Consider the following 27,123-nt stretch of genomic DNA (forward strand, 5'->3'; position numbering starts at 1 on the left):
GTCTTTGCTCCCTCCTGGGCCAGGGGCAAGCTCCTGACAGCCCCTCATCCATCTTTCAGAGTATGGTGGTCCTCCTACAGGCAACACTAGTGACACCTGGGAACTTGTCATCCCACCTGTGCTGTGAGACGGGGCCCTGAGGGTGGATTAAGCCCTCTGCATCCTAGCAAGTGTTTCAGAGGATTCTCATGAGACCTGCTGCTGTAGAATTGGCCACGAACTGGTCCCCTTCAACCTCGGCTGCCTCTGATGCATAAAAATGCATGCCTCAGTCTCCACTTTGGCTCCTCTCAAGTCTCTATGCTAATGCTTGCTCTGAGTGTGACTCAATGATTGGCAATTCCTGTTTCTCAGACATCACACCAGACAGGTGACCGGAAGGCCACAGGGGCACCTATCAGGCTCTTTCAGATGCATGGCTTCTGCCTTATGCCAGAGCTGCTTCCTGAATTGTGTAGAATGTGGCCGGCTTTCAGTGTTTGACCAGAACTGAAACCTTGAGATTTGCTTCACCCTCTAGCTTTCGTACAGGGCATCCTCCTATCTCTGAGAACAGAGAGCAGACTCACTCTCCTGTGATGACACCTGCCCACCAAGGTTCTAGACCTGGATTACTGTCTTGTCTCCATTGTTCCTCCTTGTAGAACCAGTGCTGATGAAGGCAAGTGACCCCCTAGCCTGGGTGACCAGCCACGTGTAGATCAGTTCAATCTTCACAGGAAGTCATGGAAACAGGCATACAAGCAACCAAAGCTAGAGGCTTGTCCAAGGTCAAGTACCAGCTGCTCTTATCCACTGAGCCATCTCTCCAGCCCCCAAGAAGTCATTCCTGAGCAGGATCCCATGTACATAATAGCATAGGCTACTCAAGCTTGGAGCCCAGGTGCACTGACACCATCCTCCATCACTGACTCTTTTATGATCTGGTGAAAACCCTGACTCCTACCCCCAAGGGAGGCAAACACACTGTGGCCTACAACCACAGAGGTTCCTCATCCCACCCAGGAATCCCAGATTAAGACCTAGATGTGGGTCTTAGAATGAGGCAGGAAAGACATATGAAGCCTAGGATTCTAGAATGTTCTGCTTCCAGTGGCATACTTTCTCCAGCAAGGATGTACCTCCTAAACATTCCCAAACAGAAATACTAATTGGGGACCAAGTATTTAAATATCTTAACCTATGGGGGACATTGTCATTCAAACCACTACATTCTAGTCCCTGGGCCTCATAGACCTCAGAGCCACATCATCATCCTCACTGCTCAGCAGTGAGCTCCCAGCTCAGCCATGAGCTTTAGCCTTTTGTGATACTCATCACTACCTCAATATCAAACGGGAATTCTCTAATATTCAGGCTCCTGTAACATAGCCCCCTTCTCTTTTCCCCCCTGAACCCTCACCAGAATGACTTTTAAAGATGTGTTTGTGGCAATATATGACTTTTCTACCAGGTCTCACAAAACCCTTGTTGCCTCTACCCCAAGCCTGGTTTCTGTGTATATGTGTATGTGCATAAAACTTGTGTGGGTACTGTGAGCGTGTATGCACATGGACCAGAACACAACCTCCAGAGCTTCCTCAGATACCATCACTGTCCTTTTTGAGAGACAAAGTCATTCACTGGCCTGGAACTTGCCATGTAGGTTAGGTTGGTTGGCCTGTGAACCCTAAGGACCTGCCTGTTTCTGCCTCCTTTGTGCTTGGATTACAAATGTGCTGGGGGAGGCTTGGGTTATCGACCTCGGGTCCTTGTTTGCCCTTGTGCTATGCCTCAGCAACCCAGAGCCCAAAATAAAAGCACTCTGTGCTGATTTCTGTCTCTGCCTACTCACATAAAAAACAAACAAACTGGAGCTGGGGAGATGGCTCAGCAGTTAAGAGCACTCTGCTCTTCCAGAGGCCCTGAGTTCAATTCCCAGTAACCACCTGGTGGCTCACAATCATCTATAATGAGATCTGGTGCCCTCTTCTGGTCTACACAGGCAGGCAGAATACTGTATAAATAATACATAAATTAAAAAAAAAAAAAAGATAAAACCATGGCATGGACTTAGTGGCTTCAAAACAATAGAAAGATATGTCTTATAGTTCCAGAGGCCAGGGATTCCAAGGCATGAGAAGTTTAATCCTGGTGTCTTCTCTCCACTTCATTGATGACCATCTTCTTACTTGGTTCTCATTGGAAGGGATGGGAGCTCTCTTGGACTTCTTTCTTAAGGCCACTGACCCCATTCATGGGAACTCAACCATCATTGTAAGATCATCTTTGAGAGCCCTAACTTCCTGATAGCATTAAATATGGGGTTAGGGTTTCCATATATAAGTCAGCACATACCAGGGGCTATTCTGACATGTCCTGTGTGTGACCATCGCCCCACAATGGCTGTGCAAGAGGCTGTGCACAAGGTCAATGTGTCCAATCACAGTGACAGATGAAGAAACAGGAGGGGGACACTGAAGTGGCCAGAAGAGGAGAGAGTGCAAATCCACACCAGTGGGCTGGACAATGGCTCAAGCTCTTGACCTAGCTGGGACACCTGTTTGTTGTTGTTTGGTTTGGTTTCTTTTTAAGGATATCTGTGCTCTTGGTGGGGGCAACCATTTCTCTAGCTTAGGCTTTAGCATCATGAATGAGGTAGCTTGTCTGAGGGTCAGAGTGAGCAGCAACTCGGCTCCTGTGTCTTCCCTCTCCATCCCCAGCTCTCCTGACTCAGGGCCGGGTGTGTCTGGGAGGTAGACCTAGAGTTGCAGGTATTTGCATAGATAGCTGCTAGCAAGGCCTGGAGCAAGGCAAGGGTGAGTACTGAGCACCGGGCTGGTCAATCAGAGGGAAGTTGCTGGACATTGCAACAAGCTGACCAAGCAGCAAGAAGTGGAAGAAAACCAAGTTTGCCACGGGCTGAGAACATATCATCTCTGCCACCATTTGGAGTCAAGGTCAGGGCAGCCCATGTTGTCGTCACTATCTGAGGTCAAGACTACTTTTACAGCTACCACGTGGCTGAGGCTGAAGTGGGAGCAGAGGGCTGTGTACCTGCCTACAGTGCCTGTAGCGTGTGCTGGGGTGTCCACCATGTGTGGGTGGGAAGCAGGAACTGTCATGGTCTTGGGACTGACTGCTGTCCTTTCTTTAAAGACAAGGAATCAAGACATGGGAAGGTTGACTTGCATTCCAGTGGGAGTAAGACTTACTGACACCCACACTGTGTCCCATGCCCCACTGCCCATGCTGGAGTCATGCCATAGCTGGTATAGGGGGAGGAAGGGCAATGGGAGCAGAAGGAGCAGGGCCATAGCAATCCCAGATCCTTTGCCTAGTAAGAAGTAAAGAGGTTGTGCTCTGGGCTGAAGCAGGATTGATGTGGCCCTGGCCAGCAGGGCTCTAACCCAGCTCACCTCTCAGTTTAATTTAACCAGCACCAGGCCAGGATTCTGAGCAGGAATCCATGCAGATGGCAGGAAACAGAAAAGAGCAGCAGACATAAAGAACTGAGGAGAAAAAGGCAGGCATGGTGAAACAGGCAGTTAAGCCTCGTGATCAGGAAGCTGAGGCAGAAGAATCTTGACCCTGAAACTAAGCTGAGCTTCATAGTAACACAAAACCAGAACCACAGGGAAACTTGAGGCTGAACCAGAATAAGGAAGGAGGGTGGGTAAGAACTTCATGAGTCTAGGAAGAACTAGGTGTGATTTCTATCTGTGCTATTTAGTAGCTGAGTGACCCTGGGAAGGTCATTTAACCTCCCTGAGTCTTACAGCTCAAGGCAGGGGATCTACTACTTGCTGTAAAGGAAGGAAGAATCACCTTCTACAGCAAGTTGCTTGCACTCCACAAGGTCACTGAGCTCAGAAGACTCCAGACTGGGAGCAGGGCAAGCTAAATCCATGTGCTGCTCACAGCCTGAAGTCCTGTCTCTGCCCCTGCCTGGAACTGTTCTTTCCTTTCCTGCTCCCTTCTGAGAGGGATGGCTCTTTGATAATAGACCCAGTCAGGTGAGTCAAAAGGAGATAACCTTGCCGCTGAGCAGGCGCTTCTCTATAACCCAGGTGAGCTCAGATTTGTCCCTCTGTCATAGCTGCTACCGCCTTCCAGTCCATTCTGATGCTTTTGTCCTGGAGAGCCACCCCTTCCCCTCTTCACCAGAGCATGTGAGAGCAGTCCACCACTCCCTGCCTCACACACATACACACACACAGAGAACTGTTTTTCTTTAATGAGACACATTAAAGAAATGTGTGCCCACATAGCACACCCAAGGCTGGGATGAGTCACCCCTAGTCACACACCTGAGACCATCTACAGCATTACACTGGGGGTTGCTAATACATTTTTTTTCCTTTGCTTTTTGTTTGTTTGTTTTGTTTTTATTATGTTCAAGTTTAAAATACCTCTCAAGGGTGTCTTCTCCCATCCTTCAGCTGGAGCGGGAGTGTGAAGCAGATGAGGGTAGGGAGCATAAGCTGATGCCACAGGAGAGATTACACCACCTCTCACTTAATCAGCATCTGTAGGATCTTCCAGCCCATGCTCCTCCACCAGCTCTCGGCTCAGAGGGTAGCCATGTGCTGGGCTCCTCTGTCTGCAGGAATCCTGAGAAAGGTCTGGAGAAGTTTCTCAATCCCCAAGCTAGTCCTTCTCCCAGAAGAATAATCTCTCAGAAGCCTCTGTGAACTTGGTATCTGTGTCGCCGCACATATGGAGTATGAGGGGCCGTGGCATACTGGGTGGGGCAATGGAGCTTCTGAAATAATTACAATTACAACTGTTGGGAACGGAAGCAGAACAAAGCCACCCCAAATTGCAGAGCAAGTGCCAGCACTGCCCTGACATCTGGAAACCTATGACCACAGAGGGGACAGCTAGCCCTGCTGAACAACACCTCACCCTCAGCTTACCTGCTTCCTCCCTTCCTGGGGGCTGTACAATCCTCAGTGGCAAATGGAGGGTGAGTGGGTGGAGGAGGAAGTCTCTGCCTCTCTCCTGAGGTCACTGCTGTCTAGAGCTGCCCCTGCTCACCCCAAACAAGGTCACATGTGTACACTCTAGAAAGGCTTGCTGATCTCCCTCTTCGGGCTAAGCGTGGAAGGGCCTCAGTCTTACCGGTTTCTGAATATGATGGTTAATCATATTCAGTATGATGGTTAATCTCCATTGTCTATGAGACCGGATTTAGAATCACCATGGAAACCTGCTTGTCTGCTAGGATGTTTCCAGAGAAGTATAGCTGAGAGAAGAAGACCCATGTGCATGTGGGCAGCACAGCACCGTCCCATGGACTGAGATCCTCAACTGGGTATACACTGTGATCAGCCACTTTCACATTCACTTCTGTGCCTTTCCCACCTCGGTGACTGAGGACGGTGACCCCTCTTAGACTGTAAGCCAGAAGAAACCTTTCCTTCCTTAACCTGTGTTAGTCAGGTATTTTGTTACAGCAACAAGGAAAGGTACCACACCCCAAGCCCTTGGGGCTCTTGTACCTGTCCCTACATCCCTCCAAATCACCCAGTCTTAACATATTGCCTCTTGCTAAGACCTCAACTGATGGAAACACCAACAAAGTTCACATTGAGAACCCCATTATTTACTATGCCCTTGCATAGTAAAAAACCAAGTGTTCCAACAGGCTGTAAATATGACTGTTGAAACGACTTCCCCCTGCGCTAAATAGGTCCCGGGTCACTGGGACACCTGGTCCTCATCTGAAGACCAGGCCTACCACATCCAGTTCCTGATACAGGGAGACTTCAGGAGCCCAGGCCTTAGGTAGGAAGGCTTGGGAAGCCTGCCTTGTGGAGCTTTTCAGCTGTTTGGCCTCCTCCCACCCACAGAGCTGAAGGATCAGCACATGTTTGGGCCCTGATCTGAGTACTGGCCATTTGAGAGGGGATCTCAAATCCAGGAGCCTCTTTCAGAATAGGGAACCCTGAAGATTCTCTCCCACCTTGCTGTCAGTTAGAAAGGCTGGGCTCTGGCCTTGTAACAACACAAGTTAGACATAGGGTATTTATTAGCTATAAAGGTAATATTACCACTCCCATCTTTACAACTGTACTTTCTTTTTTTTGAGACACTGTCTCTTGTAGCCCAGATTGGCCTCAAACTCCCTATGTAACTGAAGATGACCTTGAACTTCTGATCCTCCTGCTTCTACCTCTCAAGTGATAGGACTACAGGCTTTCACTAAACATGTCCAGTTTATGTTGTGCTGGGGATGGGAGCCAGGCCTTCAAGAATGCTGAACAAGTAAGCTATCAGTCGAGCTATATCCCACCAATAACCACACCCTTCAAAGGGCTCTGGAGTGTTTGAAGTGTTTGGGATGTCTCAGGGTTTTTGTTTTAGCTTATTTTTTGAGATAAGGTTCTACTATGCAGCCAGGCTGGCCTCAAATTCACAGCAGTCCTCCAGCTCAGCCTCTTAAATGCCGGGATTATAGGTATGAGGCACCATGCTGGGCTGTGTCTGGAATGTCTCCCTGCACAAAATGTTGCTAGGATGTGGCTCCCAAGCAGTCTGAGAGAAAGGCAGCCTGAGTGGGCTCAGCTCTGCACCAAATGAAAGGCCAGCCCACAGCATCGGAGACCTCAGCTCACCCTGCACGTCTCCCAAGGGCCCAAGCCTCACACAGTACCCACATCCTTGCTTCCCCCTCCTAGATAAAGTGTTCAAGCAGGGCTGCACAAGCTGAGCCCAGCAACAAGCCCACAGAAATATAGAAAGTCATCACTACACTGGTGGCCTCAGCCAGCTCCCGGGGTACAATCTTGGGGCCATAGATGAGCACCAGAGTACTGAGGTAGCCATTGCTGAGCCCCAAGAGGCAGGTGAAGAGCACAGGGTAGATGTCAGACTGAAAAAGCACCACAGTCAGGTGTGAGCGTGGCTGGTAGTTACAGAGCAGAAAGAAGGGCACGAGGCAGACACGCAAGAGTGCCAATCCGGGGAGCGCCTTGCTCCTAGGACCTGGCACCTGGATCCAGGCTGTGACCTGTCGGCCACAGAGGTCAGCAAAGTTGAAAAGGAGGAAGACAGTGAGTGGCACAAAGAACTTGGAGGTCCATGGAGAGCCGGTGCCCTTATGTATGGACTGGATGTTGGTGCAGATGGCAGGAAAGATGAGGGCAGTGACAAAGTAAAGGAAAACAGTACAGAACCCAAGGCCAGCCGTCTTCTTCAGAATGGGCCTGAGGGGTGGCGTGTGTACCACTCTGGATGCAGGAGCCACTGAGGAGGTGCTGGGAGTGTCCTGTGATAGGTTGTCTTCACCAGAAAACACGTGAGCAGGGGTAACTGGCCTCATGTAGTACCTGCAGAGGGATAGTGACATGTTTAGTGGGTCACTATGAAACTGAACTCCAGGACACAGAAGGGTAGACCCCAGAATCTTCATAACAACTGTGGGTATTCAGAACAGCCCTCAGAATCCCAGCAGGGAAAGCCCAAGCCCTGGGAACCTCTTGGCCCAGGATCCCACAACATGACATGAAGGGGTAGGTTGTTGGAGGCGTGGCCTGTGTTATTCCTGGCCAGCTTGCCAGGCTGGACTCCAGTTCCTGGATCAAAGGTGGTGACCATACCATGAGCAGGGGCAGGAAACCACCCTGATCCTGATCACTGCACAGAGGAAAGGCCTTGGCCATGTTTTATTTTGTGTTGGAAAGGGAGGTTTTGGCAAAGACATTCAGGAATGTAAAAGGTAAGCAGAGTGTGGTGGCTCAGGCCTGCAGTATGGTCAAAATGCCAAAACATATTTTACAAATAACACACACAACACCCTAGGTCATGCATCCTAGCATTCAAAAATGCATTCCCATCACAATCTGAACAACATTAACTTGTGGCCTTCTGTCATACACATGACTCAGTCCTTCCACTCTGTCACTACATCACAATTTGACATGCATGTTGAATGTTCCCCTACAGATGACATGCAGGTTCCCCAGCCTTTCTGGACTACTGTCCCAGGGCAGCATGTAATCTACATGCACACCCAAGCGAACAAGAACAGATCAATGGATTCAAAGGTTTGTACTTTTAAATTTTGGGGATGGCTCAAGCAGGTGCTTGCTGCCATTCCTGATAACATGAGTTCAATACCTGGAACCCATACTGGTGCACACGCACCATGGTACATACACACACACACACACACACACACACACACACACACACACACACACGTACACATAGAATAGGGATTTATTACAATGACTGTCTTAGCTCTTCTATTGCTGTGAAGAGACACCATGACTAGGGAACTCTTAAAGAAAGTATTTAATTGGGGCTGCCTTACAGTCTCAGAGGTTTAGTCTGTTATCAGCATGGTGGAAAGCATGGTAGCATGCAGGCAGACATGGTGCTGGAGAAGGAGCTGAGAGTTCAATATCCCGATCCAGAGGCAGCAGGAAGAGAAAAACACTGGGTCTGACTTGGGTTTTTCAAACCTCAAAGCCTACCCCTACTGACATCCTTCCTCCAAGAAAGCCACACCTACTCCAACAAGGCCACACCTTCTAATTCTCACAGAGTGCCATGCCCTGTTGAGTGTAGGGGAGCCATTCTTACTCAAAACACCACAATGGTTTACAGGCTGTGGTCCTGCTAGTCCAACAATGAAACTACCAATAGAAAGTCCAAGAACCCATGGTTTCACGCATTCAAGGCAAGTACTCTACAAACTTCGTTACATCCTCAGCCCCATTTTCAGTTCTTAAAGAGCAGTAGAAAGTACAAACGACATGAGTGGAACTTGAGAGAGACCAGGAGTCCCACAGGCAGTGAACTGAAAGTAGAGTGTAGAGACCTGTCCACACTGGTCCTGCTACCTCCTGGCTCGCTGACAGCTCTGATCCCTGGTTTCCTAACGTGCACATAGGAATATTAACTAATAATTATGACCTTAGGAGAAACAAGAGTGTGTGGGTATAAATGAGACAGACCAACTCAGCTAGGTTGCGCCTCCTGCCGGTGCAGGGAATGACAGTGGGTGCGTTCAGTGCTTGGGAACCATTATGCCTTATTTTCCAGGCTCAATTCCACTTCCACTGCACAGTCTTTCCTGACCTGGAGCTTGCAGGCAATACCAGTTTAGAGGTGTAGTCAGAGCCAGCTTTTCCCACCCAAGATCAACTTAATGATCAACTGAGGGATGCTCCTCATCCAACAAAATCCCTGTGCACTTCAGCCCTCACAGTCCTGGGGACGGGCAAGCCAATCAGGGCCCTACAATCCAATCAGATGACCACCAGATGAGGAGGGCAGAGCAGGGGAACCTCACCTGGCATACTCCAGCTGGGGCAGCAGTAGGAAGAGCCCCACACAGAGCCCAAGGAAGACTGCTGCTGTGAGGAAGAAGGCTAGGGCGCTGTCCCGCACGTCACTGGATGCTGCCAGGTCCACCAGCGAGGCCACAGCACTGACTGTCCCTCCCATGGCTCCTCCTGTAGAGAGCAAGGGAATGCCACAAGGACATCACAATGGGCTCAGGAAGGCACAGGGACCCAGAAGCCAACCCCCTACCCACCAGCACTGAAAACACCTTGGTGCTCACCTCACAGTATCTGAAGCTGGGCAGGAGGTTGGAGATTGGAGCTGGGGGTGGATGTAGCTGGAGTGGGGAGCCGGGAGAGTTGTATAGAACCCCCTCTAGCCTGATTTACAGAGCTTTGGACAGGGGGCAAGTGTTTCTATCCACCTTGCTGCCTCTCCCACACTGCAGGAGTTGCCTTTGGCCCCAACAGACAATTCTCCCAACTTCTCCCAAATAGGTTCTACCAGCCTGAAAGGGGCTGGAAGCTACCACTCGAGAGCAAGTATGATCCAAGGGACTCATGCTTGAATCAGAATACAATCCCTATTCTACCACTTCAGGCTGTGTGATCCCTGACAAGCCTCTTGACCTCTCTTGTCCTTAGCTTGCTCATCTGTAAGAGGGAGTGCCCACCCCTTAGGACTGCTATAAGGATTAAAAGGATTATTACATGTTAAACAGAGTCTGACACAGACAGGAGCTGAGTGTTGAATAAATCTTGAGATTCCCAATTAGCTATTTGGCTACTTCCATATTTCCCACATCAAAGCAGCAGCAATAGAGGGGGGTGCCAGAGGGGTGCCTACTTCTGAGAAGCCTTAATCCCCACCTGGGTGCTCTGAAAGAAGTAGGGTTAGCTCAGAGAGCCGATCCCGGTGGCCGCCGGAGGAAGAGATCTTAACAGTCCTGCCCACTGATCCCCTCTCCCTTCCAACTTGAATCTACAATATTATCGGCAGCCACAAACCGGGCCTCCGGGAGCTCATCCTTCATGACTCCCACTATCTCATCAGTTATGGAAATACATGTAAATGAGGGCTTTGAAAAAAAAAAAAAAACACCAGCACAAAACAAATGAATTGTTCCTCAGATGCCAACATGCACAGAATTCACAGATGGGCTCCTCTGAACAACAACAACAAAAAAAAGCAAAGAAGGCTGGGGCCACTGGGAACTGAGGCACTTCAGCTAGCCCAGAGTGTTGGCCTGGCACCAATGAAGGCCACACATGTTACCCTCCAGAGCTGACATCTAAGTCCCAATTTCACCTACTCTTTTTATTCTTTGAGACAGGGTCTCGCTATGTAGCCCAACCTGACCCAATGCTCACATTCTTCCTGTCTCAGTCTGTGAAGTACTGGGGTTATAGGTGTGTGTGTGCTCCCCCAGACACATACCTGGCTCCCCAACTTTTCCAAAAGTAGACTTTCAAAAGAAAATTCCCAGGAGACACTCTTCTCTAGAGATCTACAGGTGGACAAGAGGGGCCACTTGCCCCTCATGCAGGTATTCGGCAGGGCTAAAGATGTGTTGAAAAGCATCAACAAGATGGGGAGGGGGAGATGAGGGGATAAGAGAGTCTTTCTGAGGCCAGTAGTGACGGAGGGATTAGTGTTTGATGGCCATTCCTCTCAGCCCAGACCTGCCTTTCTTGAAGCAATGCCAGGAGCATGGTGACTGTACTCAGAAAACTCAATGACAAGTTCATTTCTATTTTATTTTAGGCCCAAGGGTTTCCTGGGAGAGAGGCAAAGCCTAATCCTATATCAAAAATGGCAGAGACGGAGCTCATATCTAGACTCTGATCCGCAGAGAGTAATTGCCTCAAGTGCTGGCTTGAGAGGGAATTAGAGGCTCAGGAGGAAAGATAGGGATCTATTAGTGATGTCTGGCACCGGTACGGAGCGGGGAGGGGATATGCGCTTGTCAAGGTACTTGTCATCCCTGCCACATCCTACCTGGCATACTAACTAATGGGCACAGTCCTGCACTCTGTGCAGCTCTTCTCAGATAGACACCAGAGATACATGGAAACACAAAGAAGAGCAGCCTCCAGGCTTGCTTTAGGGGACAGTGGTCTTCCACATAAAGCAGATGCTAACGGACCCAGCTCTGTTTACCTTGTGGTGCCATCTGGGTGAGAGAAAAAACAGCCAAGGTCCCCATAACAGGCTTAGCATCCGATTTCAGACTTCAGCTAGAGAGATGCCCCTGGGAGTCAGAGTCCGAGCAAGTCACGGCATGGCACAGTGTGGGGGCACCAGCAGCTTAGGCACTAGGCTATTGACTCTAATAGGACACAGTGTGGTTCATCTTTCCTCCCCTGGCACAGGGTGGAGCCTTCATAAAACTGGAAAGGAAAGAAAGACAGAAAAGAGGCGGGGGAGGAAAAAGAGGGGGGAGGGAAAGGAAGCACTAAAGGAAAGAAAAAGGGACAAGTAGGCAGGAGGCAAGATGGGAAGGAAGGAAAGGAAGGAAGGCTGGTCTCAGAAATGACACTGTGAAGGCAGAGGGTACTTCCATCAAGGCTCTGATCTGACCTCCCACCTACCCATTCTGCTGCCAAGACTTCTATCACCGTCCATGGAGCCACAGAGACTCATCTGGCATCTAGGTGAGCTAAGGGCTGTGAAAGTTGTTCCCCATAGCCACATCAAAATGAAGTGCTGCCTGGGTCTTCCCCGATGCTCGCTCTGTGCATAGCCTAGGCCTAGGCCACAAGATAACCCCGGCAACTACGGTGAGGTCCACATACAATGCCACCAAGGCCTGAGGCCTCAATCAATCCACCCCTGTGAACACTGAGTGGAGCAGTGGAAAGCCAGCTTTTTGGCTTTTTGGTTTTGTTTTTTGTTTTTTTTTTTTTTTTTTCTCTCTTTGTTTGCTTTGATCTGCTGTCCAAGCTGCAGATTTAGCAAAATGAATAGCTCTCAGCTACCAAGTCTGGGGTGTTTTGCTTGGAAAACTAGGAAACTAGGAAACTAAAGTGGACCCAGGACATGTTTCCTTTTCTGGAAAGACCACTGTGGCCCCCAATCACGGTGGGATCTCACCTGATATCAATGCCTGGGCATTCCTCATGGGGAACAAGCCTGTCAGGCCGTACACGCTGCTATTGAAGATGGTGGAGGAGCCGCTCACGATGGCCATACACACGATGGTAACACTGAAGAAGCCTTGGGTCCAAGAAGAAGTATCCACCTTCACCAGCGCAATCATAACCACGAAGATGGCCAGTGAGACAGACAGTGAGGCCAAAACACGCACATGCACCTGGATTCTGGGGAGAGGACCAGAAGCAGTATGGGAGGGGGTTAGACTCCCCTCAGGCCTCCACATGGGTCATGCTGGTGAGCCATGGGGACTGTTCACTGACACTGTGAAGCGTTGCCTTGAAATCTGCCTGCCCTATGACATCTAAAAAGAGACTTGGGGCCTAGATACTGCACAAGGAGTGTCTATCTACCCATGGGGGAAGGTAGAGGCTCTAGGGACCTTTACAGAGCACAAAGAGCAGAACCCTGTGCAGGGTCAGTAGACACTGCCGCTATCACCAACTTGTGAGGCTCGAGGCCAGGACACCAGACAAGACCTCACAAGCTACATTACTGCCCTCCTGTGGGATGTATTTAGTGTCTGAACTGCACAACCAACCCAGCTTCCTTCTCCAAATTTGGCAGGTGGGGGAGGGAAGAGGATCACCATCATTGATGTCACAGAACTTGGTGTGTACCCAATTTTCCTCCAATTGTTCTCAACAGTCTACCTTGATCTGCTCTGTGAGATTCTAATGTTCTCCACACTCCGAGCCTGGCTCACCTCCCACCCCAGCCCTGTGAGATTCTAACATTTCCTACAATCGACCTCGCTCAGCTCCCTCTGTGACTATGAGATGCCCTCAATCCCTGTTCATAGATAAGGAAGCTGGGCTCAGAAAGGTTAAGGTCACTCAGCTATGAGCCCAGGAGCTCTCAGAGAGTTATCTTAGCTAGGATGGCAGCTGCTGAGACCACACCCTGATGGTCCAGTTCCAGGACCCCATGCATTCCATTAAAATACTACCCTGCACCTCCTCACCCCACTGACCAGGGAGAAGGGCAGTGATAGGGGCCATCAGGGATGGTTGCGCATCTCTCCACCCTAACAGAGAGAGCAGCAACCCAAGGCTGTTCAAACCATCAGATTAGAATATCCTTTAAGCCTATTCGGATGTTCAGTTCTGTTTCCTATTAACCAGAGAGAAAGTGGGGGCGGAGAGAAAGCCAGAGTAGATACAGAGATGTTTTCTGGATTAAAACAACACTGAAGGTAGAAAAAGACAGGTCTGTGTACACAGCCGGGTGTGAAGCAATTTGCATGGAGAGAAGAAAGTGTTATTACAAGGAGCTCCTGCCCCTGGCTGATGCTACTTCTGGATCTTGAGAGGGAGTTCAGGGTTGGGGGGAGAGTGGGGCTGCCTCGCCTTTGTAAAGGGAAGGAAGGACACAGAGGGAGTCCCTGGACGCTGGGATTGAAGCTGGGAGAGCTTAGCCCCAGCCCAGGCTCTTCTGTGACCCTGTGTCCTGATGAGGTGACTGTCTTACACACAGGCACTGGGCACCGGCTGTATTTCTGGAGCAAAGGTGTATAGGACAGAGTGACAGGACGTGGTGCACCCCAGTACAAGGTACTCTGGCAGGAGGGCTGGCATTTCCAGGCACAGCTGAGGGGCCTTAAGGAAAAGAACGTGCATGTCCTTGGAAGAGACAAGATTGAGTGAGTGTATCCACTAACACAGAGACATCGGGGTTCCAGGCAAGGTAACAATGCCTCTGACTCCAGACTGTGGCCCAGGGTTTGGCTGGACCACTGACATTTCCCAACAGCAGCCTACAGCCAATGCCTGTTGGATTGGTGGATACTCATCCTAGCTCCCTCTCTGGGGGTGGCTCTCTGTGGGACGGGGTGACAAAACCTCCTCTCCTGGCTTCTTTCTTGCTCTTTCCACATTCACCCCCAAATGTACTACATGCTCTTGAACTTTCCGTGTTTGGGGGCCTGCTTCTGAGAAACCACAAGCCTCAAGAACCACTAGAATGCCACACTGGAGTGCCTCTTCTTAGACTCTGCAGAGGCTTTAGGCAAGGTAGGGCTAGAGGGATGACAGGTGAACTGGTTGGACCCCAGGAGCCAACAAGAGCTATTATGATAAATGAACCCCGAAGTACCCAGAAGGCTTGTAGCTAAGCCTCAGGCTTGATGTTCAAGGTGACCCTATACACTTATCTGTCCCAGAGAACCCCACCTTCATGGCATGAGAAGCCATTTATCCATCCACAAGATAGGAGACAGGGACACAGTGCCTGGCTTTGTCAAGAACTTGCTGTGTGACCTCAGATAAACAGTCACTCTTTCTGCACCTTTCCTCCTCATCTCCAAAATGGCCTAGGTGATATGAAGGTCCTACTGAAGAAATCCACTTGGCAACACCTAGGGACAAACACCATGGTTTCCTGATGAGGACTGCTGAAGGAAGAGACTGACCAAGGAAGGAGGAGGTGTAACTGCATGCCTTCCTCAACTTCTAGCCATTTCCTTGCAGTTATGGTGATGAGGTCCTGTGGGGTACCTGGGGCTTTGGCAGGAATTGGCTTCTTCCTTGGAGGAGGGGGCAGGAAAGGCACCCATTGTACTGCTTGTGACTCTCCTTCACCTGCCCAGGGCTCCTTCCTACCTGTTTTCTCCTTGATACCTAAGCACCCTCCAGCAGAGCCCCAGGCCCTCAGAAACCCCATGGGAGCTATTCTCAGTGTTCTGAGGCTGAATTCCATGATGTTGAAGGCCAGCCCTACAGACACTGTGGGGCATACTGCTCTCCCCGCTGCAGGAAGCATGGCTTGTGATGGAAGCTCCTGGGAGTATAGGGAAGTTAAGGCAAGTGCTGGTTTGCAAGGTGTTCTACTCTAGTAACAGGCAAGCTAAGAATCTATACCACCCTGATGATGTGGGAGGAGAGCAGCCCATCCCTGTTTCACTCCCTTGCTACGAGGGTCCAGGACCCCAGGGGACTGATTTCTTCCCAAGTCTCCAAAATGTAAATCTGGCTCATCTGTATTTATAAAGCTAGAATTTAACATAATAAAACACTTGGCGATTATGGATGAGCCAGTCAGAGAAGCCAGGGTGCTCCAGGAGGGAGGGAAAAAGACATTTCAATCTTCCACATTAAATAAAAAAACAGCTTTGCCCTAAACTGTCCTTGGCAGCTGGCAACATAGAGGTTGGAGCACTGTTTTCCCCACGGCCCTCAAACATTGCCTATAGCCTGGGCTAGGGAACCTGTGAAACTACTACCCTGCCCAGCCTTCTCCTAATGACCCTCCCACTGCTTAGCAGCCTGAGGCCTGACCCAAGGGGCTACAAAGCTAGGCCCTAAGGGCCTACTGATAGCCCAGGTTTCAAGTGCACACAGATGAGCTGATTCCTCTAGAAATAAATCCTCACTCTAGTCTCAGGGGCCAAGGGACCTGTGGTGGTCATGTGAGGTGTGTGTGGGGGGTCCTTTAAGCAAGGCCACTGATTGGTTGACTGGATATTGCAACTAGAGATCATATACTCCAAGGTCCTAAGAGGGACTTTCACTGCTCCTGCTGACCTCAGAACTTGGCCAGTTTCTGGTTCCATGGCCACTGAGAAAAACATAAAGACACGTAGCTCCACTGTGGCATATCTGTGACCAGAAAAAATAAGATGTCACTCTAAACCTCTTAAGTCACTGCACACACAGAGAGATGCAGTGAAGGGGTAATAGATATATATTACCCCCTTGTCAGGTGGTGGCTTGGATCTAAAGGAAATAGGAATTCAAGTCCACAGGTAAATTAGCTGTCCCAGCTAGGCAAATGACAAGGCCACAGAGCAATTGAATACAGAAAAGTCACAAGGCCTGGAAGTGCACAGGGTGGGTGGGACGGGCCTGCCTGCCACAGCAAGTGTTCTTGTCTTTCTTGCCTTCTTCTGGCACCCTTCCTCTCCTCTGGACACTGTGAAGAACTATTCTATCTTCAGTGGCTGACAGTGCTGAGGGCACATCCAAGTCAGCTCTTGGCCTTGAGAACAAGAGCTAGACCCTGGTCAGGCAGGGCAGGGGTCCTTGCTGGAGGTCAGGAATGCTAGGAATGCTTGGTTCTTGGTCCCTTGTTATCTCTTAGCCTTGAGCAGAAGCTACACTTGAAGATTCGACTGAAACAAAGAAGAGATACAGGAATACATCTTGGATGAACCAGCTGGACAGATCATTTCATTCCATTCCCCGGAAGTCCTTCATAGGATCCCACACCAGCAACTTCCATAATCCCTATTTCCTGTGATTCCTCCTGCTGAACCAACACTCTGTCTTCTTCCCAAAGCTACTGTTCACTTATCTGTAACTTTCTAAAATATATCCTCTGTGGTGTGTAAATTTCACCTTATTAGCAACACAAGAACCCAAAAGCGACTGGCTCGGGTGGCCTTAAGGGTGGCCTTTGAGTTTTCTGTGGCCTTTTCCTGCCCTACCTCCACCTGCACTCACCAAGAATGCAGAAAGGCTCTGTTGAACTCAAAGACACCTCCAAATTTTCCCATATCATTTGTACCCCCAAAGGGTGGATGTCTGAAGACTAGGTATCTGGGAGGGAGGCCTCTGTAGGTAGCCCTAGGGGCCTAGGCAAGGCTGAGTTCATCCCTCACTCTCAAACACTTTGGTTCTTTGACACTCCCTCCATGGGGAAATGGGGTCTCTATCCCCTTGAAGAGAAGCAGGTTTTATGACAGCCTTGACCAGTTGAATGTGGCAAAAGTGACACTATGTGGGCTTGTCCCTGGTTCTTATGGAACATTTACTCTTCAACCAAAATGAGAACAGTCTCTGACCCCATGTGAGCAAGCCAATGTCGGGAGAGAGGCAGGGAGGAAGGAAAGGACGAGCATCTCCTGCCCCAGTGCTGCCTGACTGCATCAGCATGTTCCAGCTGAGCCTGGCTGACCCCTGAAGCCCAGAAAGTGAGAGAAACTAATTACTGTTATGGTTGCAAGCCATTGTGCTTTGGGATCTACTATGCTACTGTGCCCTGTACTATGATGTGTTTAGAAAGACTGCTCTATACACAGGTTTAGCACACAGCATACATTCTGCTCTTTCCTCCTGTGTCCTAGAGCAGACATTACTAATCAACCCCAGCACCCTTGCTGAGACCAGATCTGCCTTAGAGTGCTTTGCAGTAACTCCTGGAGACCCAGGACTTACTCCTAAGTGACCAGAGCTGAATAAATTTGCCACCAGGGATCTAAGGTTTCTATGAGCCATGTCCAAGTGAAGCCCAGGATTGTGGGCCATAGTGAGCCCATGGATATTGTCTACAGGCAGCTTCAGGAAAATGCAGATTGAGGTACTAGCACTGTTACCACTGTCAAGCCAAACTGAGTCTGGACAGGAAGGAGCAGCCAGTGGAGTCTATGAACCATACCAACTTACTTATCTCTCAAATAATTCCTTCCTCTATTGTGTTACCCAGAAGCCTTTCCCAATCATTTCCTATGAGATGCCACTCTGAGTAGGGGATTCATCCTTCAGCTGGTAATGTCAACCGATTACAGAGTGGCAAGCTGACTGCTTCCTGAGGTAGGACAGTCAGAGGGTGCTGTGAGCATCTGGCTGTTCTCAGAACATGTGCAAGAACAGCTCCCTCAGGGCTTGCTCCACACACTGTGTCCCGGCTGCAAGGTCTGTAGCCCTACCAGCCTCCCAAAAGGGGATGGCCATCACCTGACTGTCACTGTAAGTGGCCATAAATAATGAGCACTGACCTCTGACTGGAGTGCCCAGGCACCTGTCCAACCTATGAACTGCAACTGCAAGGCAAGGCTGAACTGCCTGACTTCAGTTAGGGGAACCAACATTTAAGCAGAAAACTCCTGCTAGAGACTGGGGGAGAATAGAGGAGGCAAGGGTGAAGGTCAGGCAAGGGAGGATGGTGACCTACCTGTTGACAAGCAGGAAGTTGGCCACAAGGCACAGCAAAGAGGGGACAGTGGAGGCAACCGCCAGGTAGCTCTCAAAGTAGTTCTAGAAACACACAAGGGAGGAGGTTGCTTGTCACTCAAGGGTGAGAGGGCTTTGGAGGAAAGCTGCTTTCACTGTCCCCAAATACCTAGTAGCCATGGGTAAGTCCACCCAACTCCATGTGATCCCACCCCTATTTCCAGCCTAACACTCACTCAGTCATTCAACCAACAGCAGCCAATGACAGCTGTGCTACACTCTGACATTGTCCTCTGCTCTTGGGAAGCCCACACTCCCAGTGCTCCACTTGCCCTAGCCACACACTGGATAATGGGAGTGAAGCTCAATATATATCTAAAATGGGAAGTCCCATCCTATTAAACTTGTTGGCCCTTTGACAGAATACACCATTTAGACATTTCCACACCTTGAGTTTATGGGAAACTCAGCTCCCACAAAGCTACTGCAGGTCAAAACCACAAAGGTAAACATCTCTTCGATAAGGCATGGAGGTGGAGATGAGGTCCCCCAGCAGGATGAGGGACCTTCCCAGACACACCAGGCTGGAACTCAGGGTTACAGACTGGCCTAGTACAAACTGGATGCAGCTCTTAATACCCCAACAATTGCCCACTCATTAAAAGATACTTGATCATGTTGGCACTATCTCTAGGCATACTCATCTTTTAAAACAACCATAGCAAACTGTGGCAGGGAGGCAGAAGGGAGGCTCCATGGCCTTCATGGGATGACCCTGCCTTCTATCCCCCAGTACTACAGAGTGAGAAGAAGGAGGTGGATTATGGAGGAAGGGAGGGAGAAGGAGAAAAAGGAAGAAAAGATGGAGAGAGGGAAGGAAATAAAGAAAGAGAGGGAAGGAGAATGGGAGAAAGGAAAGAAGGAAAAAATGAAGGAAGAGAGGGAAGGAGGGAGGGAAAGAAATAGAAGAAGGAAGGGAAGGAGGGAGAGCGGAAAGAATGAAGAAAAAGAAAGAGGGAGGGAGGGAATGAAGAAGGGAGGAAAGCTGGCCAACGGCTGAATGCCTTGCTTTGGTCATGAAGCCCAAATGAGCTTCGAGCTGTAGTAAGGGCTTACTAAGTAAGCATTCAGGTGTATAACAAGCAGGAGGGATTTAACTGGATTACACATTTAACTCTCAGCAAACAGAGAGTAGCATCTGAGTATTCCACTCTGGAGTGCTGAAGAAATGCAACCCAAAACCAAAGAAACAGATCACAGGGGCCGAGTGCAACAAACAGCCAGCACGCATGAGTGTGTGTTTGTATGTGCGTGCATAAAGCCCTTATTCTGTAGCATCAAGGAGACCAAGATGTACTTCTGCTCCTCCCCACCCCCCAGGAAATCAGTGTGTCCCACTGGGAGTAACAGAAGGAGTGTGAAGGCTTTTTCACAACTCCAAACCCAAAGAGCTGTGAGAATTCCTGCTAGGTTTTTACAGTTGCTGCTGTTTGGCAAACCAGAAGAGAGATGAGTCTCAAGGAGTTCCAGGGAGGAGGTGGGAGAAAGTGGAGAGCGTGCAAACTGCATGGGATCCAGGAGAGGTCCTGGGGCAGTGAGGCTGCGATCAGGCCTTGACAGACGGCACAGAACAAAGACACAGGCAGAAATGTCCTGCGCACCTCTTGGTCTGGAGTGCAGACCCTCTGAGGTCCCTTTGATGCTGCAGAGGGCTTTGTGCTCTTTGGAAGGGGCACCCTGACTATAAGGTGACAGCCTTAAAATTAATCAAAGTTCATCAGCCGTGAGTCTCAGAAATAGCCTTCTGCCTCTGAGCTGGCCCCTCATTGTCCCTGCCCTGATGGGCTCAGCAGAGCCTGCCCTGGGCTGGGCAGTCAGTCAATTACCTCTTGACACACTGGCTGAGTCCACGTGAGGCCAGACAGGCAGAAGAGGGAAAGAAAAGACTGAGGAACAAAGGCCAGATGAGGGCTAGAGGAAACAGCTCCCCCTGCCCTTGACAGGCTCCCTCGTCCCCTAGTCAGACCTGGAACTGTGGCCACAGGAGGTGGGGACCCTGTTTTGCTCTTTTCCAACCAGGCTCAAAGTCCCTGGGTACTTTAGGGACGGTGATTTTCCAAGTAACTAAATGTTCTGGTTTGCACACAGCCAAGCTGAAGGCTGTGCCTTTTAAAGTTGGAACGATTTTTCAGCACCAACAACTGCAGGATACTCTGAGTCCTGCACTGTTGACTAAGCTCATTTCTCTACTTTATGAAGAACAAGCCAATGGGGAGAAGGGACTCAGGCCACTCCACAAACAGGGACTAGAGCTCAGACAGTGATATAAGGTGGACTTGGCACCTCTCATGCAAATATTTTAAAAAATGCATCTTGATTCAAAGATAGGGTAGTTTCACTGTGTAAGAGAAACTGTGTATGAGAGAGTGTGGCTGAGTGTGTGTATAAATGTGTGTTTTGTGTGTAACTGAGTGTGTTCTGTGAGTATGTGTGACTGTGTGTGTGTGTGTGTGTGTGTGTGTGTGTGCGCGCGCATGCGCAATTAGGGAATGAAGCTAGAGCTTCACACTTGTCAGCAAATACTCTACTATTGAGCTATAGTCCTCTTTATTTTGAGGCACAGTTTTACCAAGTTACCCAGGCTGTCTTTGAATTCAGCCCACAGTCCAAGCAAACCTTGAACTTTTGATCCTATCTCAGCCTCCTAAGTATCTGGGATTATAGGCCAAGCCTGGTGGCAGCCATGTATGATGGCCGCATAACCTTCCCCAGGGACATTCACTGCCGGATATGCTCCATTCATAGAGTGTGGACTTCTAGGCGAGAGAAGTAAGCAAATGTGACAGGCATATGTAACTGAGTGACAACCAATACCAAATGATGTCTAACTTCTCCTCAGCTGACTTTGAGGAGACAATCTTCTGGGCCTTTGGGGAACATCACACATCAATGATCTGCAGGTGACCTCAAGTTGCTGAGGCTGGTCTCCTGCAAGAACAGAAGCTGTCGGGTGTCTGGTCACCAGGTACTGGGTTCTGACAGAAACCCACCTGAGCTTAGAACTGACCCTCCAACAGTTTAGCCTAGTCAGAGAGAACCCAGCCTCTCTGACAGAGCCGGGATTCTCATGGGCAGACCTCTGGCCTGCACTCGCCCTCTGGGGAACAAAGGTCTGCTTTCTGGGAATGCTGGTCCCTCCAGCCTCACCTTGACATCTCTGCGGAAATGCATTGATTTCAGGAAATGACACTTAAAATAAGTGCTACCCTGGCCCACCAGGCCTATATACTGTCTGCTGTGCAAAGGGCCTAGTAACATTCCCAGAAGAGTGTTGGGGGTGAGGGTTGAATCAATGTTCTTACCAATGAAGAGGTAGGAAATGAAAAGGTGCTCACAGATTGAAGGGTTTGTCTCTCCCTGTCCTAACTGGGGTTCTGAAATGTGGTACAGCTTCCATGACTTCTGGGGAGACAGTCACGTATTTGGGTGGTAGCTGTATTTGTCGCTAAGCTGTGGCCAGTTCTAGGGTCCTGAAGCCTGTGTTTATTCTCTGTGCCTGTCTCACTTCCTTGCCCCTCCCTCTGACTCCTGGCAGAATCCCTGCAAAGGGATTCTGCATGATGGAGGCCAAGCTTTGCCTAAGCCCTGTAGAGCTGCTCAATGGTGGTGCTATTTATACAGCCTCCTGAAGACCTGAAGGCCAGGTGGGCTTCACGGAATAGCAGGCAGAAGACAGTGACAATGCAGAAGGGCAGGAGCCTCCACACTTTTCCACCTTAGCAGCATGGGCCCCAGGCACAAGCTCTGAACCACTCTAGACAAGGCTAGGAAGCCACTGTCCATGCCAACAGCACCTTTTCTCTTAACTCTGGTATCCCCTTCCCATGTGCAGTACACACAAGGCAGTGCATTTGTACACGTGCATGAACTAAAGTGCCTCAGCATGAGGTGATGTTACCTTACCATGTTTCCTTTGGGAGCCAACCTGAGAACTGCTGCCCTTAGCGGGGTACACTGCTAGGATTCCTGACAGCCATGCCCCAAGGGTGCTAATGTCAGGGGGTGCATCAGTCCCACTCTGAGTGGTTAAAGTCAGTGTGAAGCGAGATGCAGCTCTGAGGAAGCAAGAGGCGAGTTCCACCCTGGGAAGCCTTATTTTGTTCCATGCCCACCATCACTTCCCTGGGTTGTCTGCATCCTATAGACTTGGGCTCAGGGCAATGACATCAAAGAATACCTTAACACCTGTGGTGACTGGAGCGGGCAGCTGAACGCCACGAGGAACATTTGAACAGTGAAACTCCCACACAGCTTTGTTCTTATTACAATCATTCAGTACAAGGCAGGTTTGGAATAGGCCCCATTTTGCGAAGAAGAAGCCCAAGGCTGGAATGAGGAGGATGGCTCAGGGGGTAAATGCCCATGTCTTAGGGTTACTATTGCTGTGATAAACACCATAGCCAAAGGCAACTCGGGGGAAAAAGGGTTCAATCAATGCTCAGGTCACCCTCTATCACTGGGGAACATCAGGGCAGAAACCCAGAGACAGGACCTGACAGACCATACATAGAGGACTCTGCTTACTGGCTTGTTTCTCCTCATAGCTTACTCAGGCTGCTTCCTTATATCATCCAGGACCACTTATGCAGGGGTGACACTGGTGTCTGGACCCTGCCACACCAATCATTAGTTAAGAAAAATGTCCCCACGGACATTTTTGTGAAATCTGATGGAGGCATTTTCTCAATTGAGATTCCTCTTCTTAGATGATTCCACATTGTTTAGAGCTGACAAAACAAAACAAAAGTGGTACAACCCAGAACCCAGGTAAAGCTGGGTCAGGTGCACATGTCTATAATCCTAAGGTTCAGGTGGGGAGATGGGAGACAGAGATAGAGCCAGGATCCTCACGGGCCAGCTAGCCTGGCATATTCAGAGATGAACAAGGTGGAAAGCAGGGGGGCTGGCATCCAAAGTTGTCCACTGAGCTTCACATCGAACCACTGTGGGAAAGTTTCAGAGATGTGTGCCTGACGCTTGGTGGCATCACTGGACGTGTGGGGACACCTACCGTTTTACTCTGTAATCCCCACAAGTTGCCCTCCATCATGGCCACAGTGTGTCACCTGCCTCAGTGGCTTAGAGAAGACTTCCAAGTTAGCTCTTGCAGCCTTTCCACGCAAGCCATGTTTCTTCCTGTAGGCATTGTCATACTCTTCTGCTCCTGTCCCAAGGCTGTAAATGTTGGGGTTTAAATATCTCACCTCTCTGTCTGCAGGGTGACTAGGAGTGAGGGAATATAGGAATTGTCTCTCTTCTTCCCCGAGGCATTCACACAGGCCAATAGCTCTATACAGTTATAAAAAAAGAAAGAAAGAAAGAAAGAGAGAGAGAGAGAGAGAGAGAGAGAAAGAAAGAAAGAAAGAAGGAAAAAGAAAAGAAAGAAAAAAAAAGAAGAAAACTCTTCCCTCAACTGGCTACAGGGAATGGATGGACATGGTCAGTGGTGAAGCAGAGATCACTTTAAAGAGGACAGCTGGACTGGGGCGTGACTCAATGAGAGAGTGCATGCCAGACATAGGTGAGGCCCTGTGCTCCGTGCCCAGCACTATAAAACAATAACAACCGAAGGCAGCATGGTGAGCATCCATGGGCAGATTTCCAAGCTTCTTCCTGATGGTGTCAGCCCCCCCAAAAACCTCCCAGGTAGGTGTAGGAGAGATCCCAGGCTATGGACAAAGCTTGGCTGAGGGGTGCGTGGTACCAGCAGCCTCCCAATGGCCTCTGGGTGTGGACAGGCCTCTCCTGGCCAGGGCAGGGGGTCTGCGTTTCACTAGCAGTGTAATAAGGAAAGCCATTTTCATCTACTGTGCTCCGGAGTGAAAACTAGAAACCACAGAACCACTTTTCAGATGAAATTCAAAAGCTGAGCAGAGCCAGCCAGCCAGATGTGAGGCCATTTTCCAGCAGAGAACTTTCTCCAGCTACCTCACTGAGAGGCCCCGTGCTAAGCGGCTCTTCTGGAAGAATCTGATTCTGGGCTCAGGATCCAGGTAAAGAGGTTTCTCTGGGTAGGGAGAGCCTGAAGTGAGCCTGTTTATCTCTGGCAGGCCTTGGTAAGCTTTCTCTCCTCGGAATGCCATTAGGGCCCTTTGATATAAGCGGAGTACATTAGTCACGAGCTGCAGCAGCCTCCGAGTCTGAAGCTACAGTCACTGAACAGTTCCATGTGGCCCCCACCTCCAGTCTGCAGTGGAGGAAGGAGGCAGCAGGGCCCCTGCAGGGTAAGAAAAGTGATTCCAGCCCAGGGGTGGTAGCTCAGGGCAGCAGACCGTTACCTGGATCACAGGGCCATGAAATTAGCAGCAGTGAGCAGGCTGCAACCAAGAACGATTGGCCAGGCAGGCTCATGCCTTCGGCTGTATGGTTCCATGGCCTGGGATGCTAAAGATGTACCCTCATCCTGATACAGTCCACTCTAGTCAGAATAAGGTGAGAGGTAAACAGAGGGGAGGCAGTGGCTTCCTGTGTACCCCAGCTCCCATGTAGGGGACATGGGCCTGGGACATGGGGGGAAGGGAATAGAAGTCCCAAGGGAAGAACAAAGTGAAGTTGGAATCAGATAGGAGAGCCTCAAAAAACTCCAGCCAGCCAGACTAGCCACCACAGGTCACTAAGGATGAGGAACCCCCATCAGATGGTTTCCTCAGCCCTGATCCCTTGAGCCCTTGGGCCATCTTCAGGTCAAGGTGAATTGAGAACTATCTTGTTCTCCAAAGAGCAAGGCCTCTCTAGCCCTCTGTCCTTGTTCATACTTTATAGTTCCTGCAGCACTCCCTGGTCTTCTGGAAGGTGTCCCCACTTTCCCTGTCTGCATAGAGTCAGGAGCACTCCCTCTTCCCTTCGCACCAAAAGGGAGCACTCATCTTCACCTCTCTGCCAAGAAAGCACTGTCCCTCCTCCCCATAAAAAAGGGGGCTTTTCCTTAGCCTGTGCTGGTTGTGTCCTTGCACAAGACTGCCTGAATCAGCTGCACTTTCTCTTTCCATTGGGGCTGGCTCTTCCTTCTCTGTGGGTTAAGAACTTAAACAAACAAACAAAAAAAACTTCAACCTCAATACCCCTCCCCCTACCAGGTCCTTACTTCCTTCTTCCCAGGACCCCTAGAAAGCCTTGGGTCCACCCTTCCTGTAGAGAGCTCTGTCTGCCTTCCTCCTTGGCCATCCTGTGTAGGGTCCCCAGAACCTCCTCAGCCAGGTGGTCTCCATCGCCAGGCTTCTGGTATCATGCACCATACCTTCCACAGTGGGTCCAAGAGTTCTCCTCTGACCCTGGGTAGTCTTAGAACCCTGGGTTGATCCCTGATTTGAAAAAGATGTCTTGGTTATGGCTAGAATGAAGGTGAGTATTGTCCAAAATATGGGGTACACATTAAAAGAGAGTGTGCACACAAGGGTGGGGGGCGTGGAGGTAGTCCCAGGAATGCCAAGGGTTCAAAGTCTCCTGAAGCTTCAGAGTGTTAGGAATGTTCTTCCCTGGAGCCTTGGCTACAGCCTCCCAGTTTGATAGGCTGTTGAATTAGTGAGAAACATCTACCAAATCTTTTGGCATCCACACACCTCCCAGCCCTATACAACTTGATTTGTGCCCAGGCCTGTACAAACAACACAGGTGGACTAGGGGTAGTCCTAGGACCAAGTGTAGCCCCCACCTTTCTGTAAGCATGGGGATGTGGTCCCTCCTGTCATTCCTGCCTGAGATGGCAACTTTACTGAGCATCCTGGGGCCTGGGAAGCCTGACATGTTTGGTCTCTGGTCTCCATAGGATAATTTTACGGGTCAGCATGGTCTCTTCTCATTTTGTGCATGTATACACATAGATGGTATGTATTCTTACAGATGTGTATTTGTGAATGTGGAGGTCAGAGGTCAATGTCAGGTGTTCTCTTCCATTGTTCTCTATTTTATTCTTTGAGCCAGTGTCACCCAAAGCTCAGTGCTTGGACTAGACTGTGGCCAGCAAGTTCCAGAGATTTTCTTATCTCTATTCCCTCTGAAGCAGTTAACACATACCCTGCTCCTGCAAGCTCTTTGATGTGGGTGCTGGGAACCTAAACTCAGGGCCTCACGCTTGCACAGCAGGCACTTTATCAATCGAGTCATCCCTCCAGCCCTCAGCTCTTTACTTTTTGTTTATTTTTCTTTTTTCTTTTTTTAATTATCTCTCTCTCTTTCTCTCTCTCTCTCTTTTGAAACAGGGTTTCTCTGTGTACCCTTGGCTGTCCTGGACTCACTTTGTAGACCAGGCTGTCCTGGGAGTAAAGGACACTGTCTCGATAATTTCTTTACTCATAAAGATGGACACGAAGCCCCCATTTACCAAAAGGGTGTAACACAGAAACTGAGGCCAGCTCTCCCAAACCAGGGTCTCTCTGCCTTAGGCTAAGGAGTAAAACAGCAGGGTTCTTTCTGCCAGTACCCCACCTCTGCCAACCCTTCCCTAGGCCCCATTAGGACAAACCAGCATCTTTGCTGTTCCTCTTTCTATTCCTCCTACAGGGGAACCAGCCAGACAAACAGTGGCTCTGGGGGCCCACAGAAGGAAGGGCCAGAGAAAAAGGAGCCTGAGAAACACACACACACACACACACACACACACACACACACACACACACACACCAGGGGCAGTCACAAGAAGTGACTGTCTCTCTTCCTCTTAAGCCATGAGGACACAGGAAGGTAGTCTTCTTAGAAAAGCCCTATCACCCATCTAGCCATGTCTCCACAAGACCCTAGGTGGGCCCCA

At 49.8% G+C, this 27,123-nt stretch overlaps 1 protein-coding gene across 1 annotated transcript in view; it reads right to left on the reverse strand.

The window, feature by feature from the left end:
• Positions 1–4,198: 4,198 nt before the first annotated feature.
• Positions 4,199–27,123, reverse strand: part of Slc29a3 (solute carrier family 29 member 3) — a 34,468-nt gene continuing 11,543 nt past the window's right edge. Inside the window, exons 3-6 of the mRNA XM_055598870.1 lie at positions 18,319–18,401; positions 12,370–12,596; positions 9,284–9,446; positions 4,199–7,313 (exon numbers count right to left, since the gene is read on the reverse strand). Of these exons, the coding sequence (XP_055454845.1) occupies positions 6,659–7,313; positions 9,284–9,446; positions 12,370–12,596; positions 18,319–18,401 (1,128 nt within the window). The 3' untranslated portion in view covers positions 4,199–6,658. The remainder of the gene's footprint in view (positions 7,314–9,283; positions 9,447–12,369; positions 12,597–18,318; positions 18,402–27,123) is intronic.

Source organism: Psammomys obesus, unplaced genomic scaffold, assembly GCF_907164565.1.
Source record: "Psammomys obesus unplaced genomic scaffold, mPsaObe1.curated_primary_1811, whole genome shotgun sequence".
Taxonomy (NCBI): Eukaryota; Metazoa; Chordata; class Mammalia; order Rodentia; family Muridae; genus Psammomys; species Psammomys obesus.